This window comes from Nanorana parkeri, unplaced genomic scaffold (assembly GCF_000935625.1).
Source record: "Nanorana parkeri isolate BGI_ZX_2015 unplaced genomic scaffold, ASM93562v1 scaffold802, whole genome shotgun sequence".
Classification (NCBI taxonomy): Eukaryota; Metazoa; Chordata; class Amphibia; order Anura; family Dicroglossidae; genus Nanorana; species Nanorana parkeri.
In genome coordinates, this window is record NW_017307070.1 from 285,876 (window position 1) to 297,379 (window position 11,504).

Below are 11,504 nucleotides of genomic sequence, written 5' to 3' on the forward strand. Positions count from 1 at the left end.
CTGAAAATGCCAGGGCATGGGAAGCTAATATGAAGATTTTGCACTGAGGTTTGGACCAGAGTGATGAAGGAATTTGTCTCCTCCAGGTATAGATGGAGCACAAGGTGTTCCCGTGTTATCAGTTGTGGTCAGTGGGGTAAAAAGCGCCATAGCGACCCAGGCGGCCGATATGGGGCCCGGCCAGGGCATTCCTCTGATGCCGTGCGGGCCGCCTGGGTCGCTATGGCATATCAGGGTGCTGGCTGTCAAGAGGAACGCGCCGCTGCACACATCACTGACAGGTTGTTCACATCCGCCGCTGAGTTGTGTCAGTGACAGCCGGCAGCTGCTGCAGAAGGGGCTGGACCCGGCGTTTGCAGTGAAGGGGGAGGCGGGGCCCGGCGACCTAAGAGCAGGAGGGGCCAGTGATGTAAGAGGAGGTGGGGCCCACCGATAGGAGGAGAAAACAGGGCCTGGTGACAGAAGAGGAGGCGGGGCCCAGCAACCACGGAGGCGGACCGCGCTGACTGGTATGGATCCATTCAATACAGGGATAAGGAACACTTGGGTCTCTGGGAAGGGTCCATCTAGTAAGGAGCATCTGACCCACTGGTATGGATCCATCCAATACAGGGATAAGGAACACTTGGCTCCCTGCGAAGGGTCCATCTAGTAAGGGGGTAAGGAGCATTTGACCCACTGGTAAGGATCCATCCAATACAAGAGTAAGGATTACAGGTCTCCCTGGGAAGGGTCCAAAACTGCTCATGTCACAGGAGTTTCATATTCCACAAAGAAAAAACATACTGAAAACAGGATAAACAGCTTGTGACAAAAAATTGTATTTCCGCATTCAAAAGTGTAATTATATACAAAACAAAAAGTATAACAAAATCTTTTCCATTTCACATAAACATGAAATTCTTCTGAGAACGGTTTGAGAATGAAAGGAGAGAACATCACAGACCTCTTTGTTGCATTAACTGCTCACCTGAAGATGTTAGGAAACCTGAATGTACAACAGTGACCACACAGATCGGTACCAGGGCCGGGATTACACTCTACTCGAGAAGCAATTGTATAACAGCTGCTGATCTGCAATGGAGGTCCATTCAAGTTTTACTGAACCCTGATGAAGGGGGAATAGGGGGAGGGAGTTGTAAAATTATCTCGGACTCTTGTTCCATTCTGTGTTTCTACAGGTGAAACTCGAATAATTAGAATATCGTGCAAAGTTCATTTATTTCACTAATGCAACTTAAAAGGTGAAACTAATATATGAGAGAGACTCATTACATGCAAAGCAAGATAGTTCAAGCCGTGATTTGTCATCATTGTGATGATTATGGCTTACAGCTCATGAAAACCCCAAGAACCCCAAATCCACAACCTCAAAAAAGTAGATTATTACATGCAATCAATAAAACAAGGATTGTATATAGAACAATATCGGACCTCTGAGAAGTACAAGCATGCATATGTACTCAGTACTTGGTTTGGGCCCCTTTTGCAGCAATTACTGCAATTACTTTTGCACAATATTCTAATTATTCGAGTTTCACCTGTATGCTTCAACCCTAAAACCCAACACATCCCTATCCTGGGCTATTTCCCTGGCAGTCACCTTTAGCTTTGTCCCTCATGGAAGTCAACCTGAGAAAAGTATTTTATGGACGTGCCCTAAGAGTTGGCTAATCGGCGATGACCCATATAATGGGATAAAACCTAGTGACAATTGTGACATGTTATATTACATACCAATCAAATCTGGCCCCGCCCATCAATAGGTCCTGCCAGAGGCTGATAAAGAAGAATGTTAATGTGAAATAAATGGAACGCAATAAATGTGCAGATAGCGTGTGTGCCGAGTGCACCTCCTCAGTCACAGAGATCCATCAGCTAGAAGAGTCTCCCCTGAAAGTAAACTCCATTCTGCTATAAACAATAAAAGACGAGTCCAGCCATTTTTTGGGAGAACCCGACTTTACCTGAAATGCTCTAAAAAGCAACAAAAGTGCTGAAATGCTGCAACGTATGTCAATTTTCACATCAAACCCCGTGTTCCTGTGCCGTCAGTGGCAGGACAAGTCAAATGAGCCAAATCCATTTACACCGCGGGTTCCATACACTGCATTGATGATGGTCAACAAGCCCGAAACAGCTGTCAGCAGTTTGCAATAAAGGACTCTTAATATTAGGCTGCCTCAGTCCAATAAACCAGCCATTCTGGATGTGCAGTGCAATGTAACAAAGCCACCTATCGCTACTTCCGTGAAACTAAAACCAAACTTTGTTCCAGCACAAGTGAGAACACTGTGCCCACCATTGTGTTTTGCTCCCTACTGGGGCTTAATAACAGAGCTGAACGATTAAGCCCCAGTAGGGGGCACCAAGTGTCGGGAGAGGTGCTGGGTTGGGTGCAGTATTCTCTAGTGTGTTGGAACAATAAAGTTGGTTTCGTCTACTCAGAAGTAGAGGTGCGGGTCTTCACTACATAGCACCGGTCTGTGTGATAGCAACAGGATCCCAAAGACACGAACACCCACAATTGGTACGTTTACAGGGGATAACCATAGAGCAGTACCGAGGTTCATTGTGCTGGATGTGCAGTTGGCCACATAAGAACATAAAGCAAGGATTTGAATGGCTCCAGTCTTCTATCTGACCTTTGACCTCCGTCCTCCCCTTCAGTCTTCCATCTGACCTCCGTCCTCCCCTTCAGTCTTCCATCTGACCTCCGTCCTCCCCTTCAGTCTTCTATCTGACCTCCGTCCTCCCCTTCAGTCTTCTATCTGACCTCCGTCCTCCCCTTCAGTCTTCCATCTGACCTCCGTCCTCCCCTTCAGTCTTCCATCTGACCTCCGTCCTCCCCTTCAGTCTTCCATCTGACCTCCGTCCTCCCCTTCAGTCTTCCATCTGACCTCCGTCCTCCCCTTCAGTCTTCCATCTGACCTCCGTCCTCCCCTTCAGTCTTCCATCTGACCTCCGTCCAAATGTGACATCACTGGAAATGTCCTGACATATACTGCACTGGCAGTTCCCTCTCTGGTGAGACAAACGTAAAGCCAGAGATCTGCCCACCTATGACCACACTACAATAGTTTGGTATATGGGGCTCTTGCGGTGCTGTAGATGGAGGAAATCAGAATATGAAAAATTAAATCACTCAGAAAATAAATTATTACACACAGACACTCGTCTCTCAGTCACTCGGCAGGGTTCCCCATTGGTCTGAGGTTCCAGGTCGCCCAACGCTTCATCTCCCAGTCCCCTCTGCAGGGTTCTCCATTAGTCAGGAGGGTCAAGGTCACCCAATGCTGATGTTACAAAATCCGAAACCTGGAGCTCGCGCCCCCATCCCACGTGTCACGTGACGAGAGCACCGACTGCAAGGCCCGGGTGTACGCTGTCAGAAATCAATATTAAAAGGTCACTGAAGCTGCTTAAAAGGAGAATCGATTTTTATACAGTTTAACAAGAATTATAAACAACTTTGTAATTATATGGGTTCATGGGGGGCAGTCAATTGGGGTATTAATATATGCTCATGGGGCAGCCAATTGGGGTAATTATATATGTTCATGGGGGGCAGTCAATTGGGGTAATTATATATGTTCATTGGGGGCAGTCAATTGGGGCAATTATACATGTTCATTGGGGGCAGTCAATTGGGGTAATTATACATGTTCATTGGGGGCAGTCAATTGGGGTAATTATATATGTTCATGGGGGGCAGTCAATTGTGTTGATTTGATACACAGATTTTCCTCTGCTCATTAGGGAAATATATTGGCTGAGCTTCTACTGTTTCTGAATATTAAAGCTGAACTCCGGGCAGATATCAGACACACTTCGGGATAGTTTAAAAATCTCAACAATATTTCTTGTTCTTTGCTAGACTAAAAATTTTTTTCTTCTTCTAAATTCCCCTTTTAAAAGTCTGTGACCTCATTGCTGTATACAGCAAAAAGCATTTATGCCCAAGCACTATGAGAAGAGATGGACGAAGCACTTGATGTCACTTCCTGTTAGCATTCCTCACTGCTGTTTCAGACTACAACTCCCATCATTTAATGCTAATTGTAGTATTTAATAGGTGTACATATGGGCAGATACATTCTAGCAGGCATGAATTGGTGTGATATATGCCAGGAGATTCCTGGTCTAAGTCAAGCTATGATGTGATGGTGGATGTGACAAGACCAGGAGTGTGCTGGCCTGTCATTCAGGTTAGCCAGTGAGAGTGGCAGGACTCCCACTACAATGATCAGCAACACATTGACACGGCCACGATTAGAATAAACCTACAATGTGGAAGTTATATTTTCTAAAAACCCGAATTTGACTTGGTATTGGCCACTTGCAGTCCCTGTACAGCTCAGACTGACAGAAGAAGGGGCAGAATTAGGAGCCAAATAAGATGTCCTACAATCAAATGTGCTGACCAGGACTATGCGGATAGAGGGAGAGCAAAGTGGACAGAGGGATGACTTTAACTGCTTGTTAAGTGCAGGGCCCCTTACATAATCCGTGTACCGTACCTTTTGGGTTCCTGTAGAAAATACAGTTATTGGCGCATGTGTCCGGATGGGCATCCCAGAAATCTGAACCGCAGCAACACAACGGTGGCAATTCCACATTGTGCAGCAACATCTTGTCCTTCATCTGAGCCCGCAGAGCCTCAACGAAGCTGGAAAATGGATACTAACAATCAACTGACACTGATAAAGGCGACTCTATTACAACTGTGCACACTTACCTCATCCACACACACCGATAGTGTGTGTGTGTGTGTGTGTGTGTGTGTGTGTGTGTGTGTGTATGTATGTATGTATGTATGTATGTATGTATGTATGTATGTATACACACACTGAGTGGCCAGATTATTATGACCCCCCCATCAGTACTTGGTTGGGCCGCCTGGTGACTCCACGAGATGATGAAAGGTGATGCGAGGAATCTGACACTGTGCTGTTGCCCTTCTGTTGTCTTGTACTAGTCTTGCCCCTCCCCCGTTCTGCCCTAACATTGACTAATCGCTGACGGACACAATTCGCACGTTCAGACCCAGATTTTCGGCTGACAGTCCGGTCTTTAAACACTTTAACAACAGCTGCTCTTGAACATTTAACGAATTCTGCTGTTTTGCTGATACTCGTCCATGGCTCCGAGCGCCAACAATCATCCCGCGTTCAAAGGCTGTTACATCGCGTTGTTTCCCCGAATCTTCAGAAACAAATCACTTCTACTGTCGTGGTAACCAACCTGCTTCCCTATTTATAATGGTCTGGCCCTCTAGCAGCTTCAGCACCAAATTATAGCTCATTTGTCTACAAACGTCAGGTGGTCATAATAATCTGGCCACTCAGTGTATATATATATATATATATACTATTTTTTTGTAAACCAACACTAAACAAATTATAAAAGAATAAAATTGTTGCAAGAGAATATTACCAAAAGAAAAAAATATGTATAAGTAATGACAACATTATTGGAGAATAAGATGGCCCATATCAGATGATGTCATGAGGGGTATACAGGGTCATGTCATAAAAACCTGTAAGTTTAAAGTCCAACTGCAGGCACCCTGAATGCTGCCATGTGATTGATTTGATGGATAATGCACACCTTTTCTTAGAAACTCCCCCTCCCGCCCCCCTTGCCCAATGATATTGAACAGGGATAGGCTATATACCGGTTATACTCTCTGGTTTTCTGTGCCCTCTCCCGATGTTCCATGTTCCTCTCTTGCTCCTTCATTAACTCCACCTCAAAGGTCAGATTTTCCAGGCTGGGCTGAGCTGCGGTGCGGAGTCTCTCCTCCTCTAGCAGTCGCTCAGTTTCTCGCTCTTGTTTCATTCTGAAATAAGAACAGAACAGAAGGAAAGCTTGTTATTCCCCCTATAAACCCCAAAATCTTGGCTATTAAGTCAATAGAAATGTAGGGGGAGCTCAGAGCCTTATTCTGGATCCATGATCCTCCATCCAGTAGCTCTGTATGCCGCGCTTGTTGAGGTCACCACGCCTGGACAGAAATCAAGGTAAGATCAGTGGCCATGTCACCAGTTATAAGCTGTGATCTCCTAGTATAATCTGTCCCATTTCTGCTTTACACACGGTGACATTTTCAGATTCTGATCAGTGAGAGGAGAATGTTAGGAGACATTGCACGGTATAGTGTTCCATCATCCTTACTTGAATATTTTCCGGTTGTGTTCCTTTTGCCTTCGCATTTCCTTCACTTGTTCTCTCTCGATGTCCATGAAAAGCCGCCTGTACATCAAGAACTGGTTTTGTCTCTATAATACACAAGAATTTCTACAACATGTCACAGACAACAAAATGTTACATGCGGATACAAATGAGATCACAGACTTGAAACATAGAGTTGTACCCCCAAAAATATATAATGTAAAGTACAATGGAAGGAGCCCAATTAAAGGGCTAGTTGGTGTCATAAGCTGCTGCAGGCCAACATCAATACAGTATAATTGATTACAGTACCACATACCTGGAACATAAAATTATAGAAACACAGATTTTATGCTATTATCACCTGCCGTGGTGCCATCTATGTAATATATTACTTTGTGGTAATGTATGAATATAGAAGTTCAGTGTGATGGGGTAACTCATAGGGATGCACCGATACCACTTTAAGACCGAGTACCGATACTTTTGATTAAGTACTCGCAGATACCAATTACCGATACTTTTTCTTAAAGGGACAGGTCACATTTTTTCTAAAGCAATACAAACTAATGCTTTAAGGTCACTTTCTTAATATTATGATCATGAGATGACGAGGGAGCATGACGCCAGCTTCCTGGCCAATCAGAATGCCGGGTGCTGCGTCATTACACGGCACCTGGCTTCCGGATTTGCTAGCTTCCTGACCAATCGGTAAGCGCGTCATTGCACGCTACCTGGCTTCCTGATTGGCTGGGAAGTCGGCTCCATGCTCTCTCATCACAAGTGACGAAAGAGCATGGAGCCGTTTCCTGGCCAATCAGGAAACCGGGCAGCGTGTAATGATGCGCTGCCCGGCTTTCTGACACAGGAAGTACTCGTGCTAGGTATCGGAGCATTTTGGCGAGTACTCATCCAAATACTCGGTATCGATACTAGTATCAGTGCATCCCTAGTAACTGACATTCTACACATTAAAAGGGACCAATGCTTCTTCATTGGAACAGTTACGTGACATTTCAGGATACCCGTCATCTTGGGCCCCCCTGATAACATTACCTCTGTTCACAATATTGTCCACACTGTCCAGCAGCACTCTGTTGCGATGTACTTGCATTGAAGTTATGAGATTTTTTCAGTTTCTATTAAAACATAATTACATCTTTTCGCTACAACAAATGGAGGACTATATCACCTATCACTAGATCCACCAGATTTAGGAGGGAGATTTGGAGAGGTCACTATTGTGCTGCTCCCTGTTCTCCTTGCTGGAGAGGAAGTTGAGGACCAGTAGTGCAAGATCTCCCTGCTTCATGCATTCAGCGAGTATGTGCTTTCCACATCTTCCCTGCCACTTCATTAGCAGCAGGGGAGGTTCTAATATGAAAAAGCAAAGCCTTGCCGCTACCAAGATGGCTGCCTTCACACAGAGACATCTTACGGATAATGATATGGCAGGTCATTAACTGGTAAAATATCCACTGCGGGGAGACCACAGGCAATACTGGTGACCAGACATTTTCTTCTGCCTGCTTTTGATGGACTCAGCTTCCACAGTACTGGTCCTCTTTAAGGGATGCAAGATTACACAGACCTAACATCATTCATACAAAATTAAGTATAACATAGAGCTCGGACTACGTAGACTAATGCAAGTCATTCAAAATCTGAAGATTTGCACTCTTAGCTTCAGGAACGCTCTGAGATAAAATGCCTAATGGGTTAAATTTAAAGATCAATGGATCTGAAACTGTAGAAAAGCATTTACTTTAGGCAAGAGTTTATTTTTTTTTTAATCCATCAAGCAAAAGGTGACAAGCTTCACACCTAACGCAGACACAACAGAAACAAACACGGCACTGGTCACCAATACCCAAAGGGCACGTGTTGTCACTGCAAGCTGTATAATTACTAGGATTATACTGTACCACCCACATATAATTACCTCCACTATGGCCAAATACAATCCCCGTGCAAGTGTTTAATACAAAACACTTTTGTGTGTAATTATTGGGATCCCACAAGGTTTATTCAACCTTTACAATGTGTATATAGGTGGATCATTGCGAAAGTCACCCTTTAACCACTCGAGTTCTAGCCTGTATATAACCATTCTTCAATGCCGTCATAGTTTGACTGCCAATTACTCGGTCATGCAAAGCGTAAACCCAAATTAATTTTATATCTTTTTTCAGACAGGCGGAGCTTTCGTTTGGTGTTTTTTAAATAACCAGTGTATGTATGTATGTATGTATGTATGTATGTGTATATATATATATAATTTAGCTAAACAATTAAAAAAAATAAAATAATTATATATATATATATATATCGTATTTTTCGCTCCAAAAGACGCACTTTTCCCCCCCGAAAGACGGGGGAAAACGTGTGTGCGTCTTATGGAGCGAATCCTTATTGCCCGACGCCCGGAACATGCAGTTTCAGGCGCGTAGTTTTCTGTACAATTTGTAGTTTTCTGCTAAAATGTACAGTGGGAGCCGCTGCTCGTTTAATACAGGTGATCTATTCAGATCATAGAGTCCGCCGAGTGGTTCGGAGTTAGCACCTCCTTAGAGTGGTTGGCGGGGAGTGCTCCATAACTGCCGATGGTCAGTGTGCCCTTTTATGGTCAATATACTTATTTGCTGCTCAGAGTGCCCACCTTTAGCTGGTGGAGTGTTACAGGAGAATAGCAATCAGGGGCAGAGGTGAAAGGGAAGGGCTTGTTTACATTTGTGATCGCTGTGATTGACCATCACAATGACTTAAGACAGAGTATGTTCCATCGCACTCCTGACCGGAAACAGACCCAAAAGCAGGGTGGGTGTGTCAGTGACAGCAGATGCCTCCGCAGACCACACAATAATTCAAATAGAAAGTCACACTACCATAGTCAATAAAGAGATTGACTTGGCATCGTTCTGGAGTGCGAGTGACTCTCTATTTGAATTTTTTTATGACCATTACAATGATTGCAAGGCACAAAGCTGCTCTGATTAGCTCTGTGCTTGTCATCTGTGATGTCTAATGACAGCTCCATCCATTGGCATGCCAGCTGCCTGTGTGTGTTTTCTGCAGCATCATTTTAAAATAGTACACCAGAAAATTGCTTCTTTTTTTAAACAAATGGTGCGGTAGTAATGCGATTAATCTGCCAGTACATCATACAAGGTGAATTTAGAGGTATTAGTATTATAAAATGTCTGGAACAAGGATTGCTCATGACCTGCGGAAACCTTTAGCCTCTGGCTAAAATCTACGGATAATATCTAGAAGTCACCAATACCATTATTTTAGAACATTCTGAGAATAATTACACACCTCTTATATTTTTATTACTTTTATCTACAACAACACAGGGTGACTAACACACGGGGCACACATTACACTCCCAGCTAGGCACATTAATGACAAACACGTGAGCACTTCGTGACCACCAGTCTTGTGCTCCAATTAAACAAGTTTTAATGAGATTTTTGTAAAGTTTTTTTTCCCCAAGTCAGGAGATGCCATATTTCATGACGCAGGCTGACTGTAATTGGACCTTGAGCTCTGAGCAGCAAGAGGTGGTGAGCCACTTACAGACTTTCAAGACCTGGGGATGAGGATTCTGGGGTATACCTTATGGTTTATTGATGACAGCTGCCTTGGTTGCAAGGAAAACAAATTGGAACTTTTTTGGTCATCATCATGTCTTGGCGCACACCGAAATGGAAATGTCAGTTTTAAAATAACTGCAGGCAAAATGAAAAACATATATGATGTGGTCTGCTAGTAGCATGAAGGCTGAGCCAACATTATAAATCAGTGCTATAAAAGTCAGTTCTACCCTTTAACAAATATGGTCCTTAAGGAGAACTATGAGGCGAGTGATTTTCACTCCTCGTCATAGTTCGAGACGACGTGTGCACAGATCGGGAAGTGAGCGAACGCATACCGCTCACTCACTTCTCGATCATCTCCCTGCAGAGAGCCGTGACTGTCACTCACGGCTCTCTGCAGGGATTCCCCCCCCTGATCCACCAGCGCTGACTGGCGGAACGGGCGGGGGAGGGGGCGGTAGTTCTCCTTTAATTTGCACTGATCAACCCTTTATTGGAATGCAGAATTTCTAGTATGTCCCTAATATCTTGTATGTAAGCCTGGCTGCCTTGCCTGCTCCTTCCTGGGTCACCGGTCATCCAACATCCCCATTGTAGCTAATTTCTAACAGTGACAGAAGGCTGGGGCTCAAATTCAATCACTTACAAAGTAGCTTGGGTAGCAATTGTCTTTGCTTATATCAAAGTCTAATGAAACTAGAATTCAGCTTCAATGAACAATGAGGTCATCACAGAGGGTGGATCACAGGGCCTATTCCTACTAATGAAGGGACGATCCCGCAGCACAGTAATTAATAGAAATAATTAGTCATCAACACTTTCACCCACTTGTTTTCGGTTTTCCTCTTCATCTGCTCCTGGGCGAAGTACAAGAGTGGCTCGGTAATCTGTGTTGTACGCTGGCGCCTGACCAGCGGGATAAGACGCCTTCATTAGACGATTACATATCTGAAATGCACAGGTGTCAGAAGAACAATTAATGAGAACTACGTGATAAGGAGGATCATGGGACATTGCAGAATGATATCACCACATATTATCCCCCCCACCGCCTCTGCTTCTGTGGCACCAACAGGCATTGTGCTCTGAGCATATGGGGATACTGCATTGCTGTATTTAGGACTCACCAGGAGTGCGGGCCCGGCAGAGTTTAGGATCTGTCATACAGATCGCGTCTACATTAAGATATAACCAACGTCACAACTTCATTTTTAGATTTGGATAGAGTGGTGAGGGGGCAGAACTGTTGTCAGGTTTTTATATAGCCGTCTGGGTCCCCGTTAAGGAGATTCACCTTCTCCAATTGCCCTGATCACCAGTGTCACCCGGAATAAAAAGGGGTAGATCAATCCAAAATTTCAAGTTGCCACCTTTACAGGATTAGAGAAGAAATCTTACAGCAGGGACACTTGTTGCTGTGACAACTAAGAGGGGATTAAACTCAGATTTGAGAGATATCCTGTCACTTCCTGTTCAGTCTAAAAGAGAGGAAGTTAAAAGGAAATCTTCCTAATAAAAAACAAAAAAAACACAAATTGCAAATAAGAAAACAAAATTATAAAAAAAGGGTGACAGGGGGTAAACTCCCTTCTCTATCCAAAATGAAAACTCTCCAAGTGAACTTGGAGTCAAAACATTACTTCTGAATTAATTTCTGTCCATTTTTATTGCGGTTCACCACTTCCTGTCCCATGGCACAGCACAGGAAGTGAGGGTTGGCTTTCCAAATGG

General features: G+C 44.1%; 1 protein-coding gene across 2 annotated transcripts in view; it reads right to left on the reverse strand.

Annotated features, from left to right (window-relative positions):
- Positions 1-3,227: 3,227 nt before the first annotated feature.
- Positions 3,228-11,504, reverse strand: part of CCDC15 (coiled-coil domain containing 15) — a 16,904-nt gene continuing 8,627 nt past the window's right edge. The window contains exons 6-10 of one of the 2 annotated variants that reach the window (XM_018564983.1): positions 10,602-10,721; positions 6,178-6,281; positions 5,678-5,842; positions 4,521-4,669; positions 3,228-3,385 (exon numbers count right to left, since the gene is read on the reverse strand). In XM_018564983.1, the coding sequence (XP_018420485.1) occupies positions 3,303-3,385; positions 4,521-4,669; positions 5,678-5,842; positions 6,178-6,281; positions 10,602-10,721 (621 nt within the window). In that variant the 3' untranslated portion in view covers positions 3,228-3,302. Of the gene's footprint in view, positions 3,386-4,520; positions 4,670-5,673; positions 5,843-6,177; positions 6,282-10,601; positions 10,722-11,504 lie in introns of both variants that reach the window. The other variant, XM_018564982.1, reaches the window with a different exon arrangement.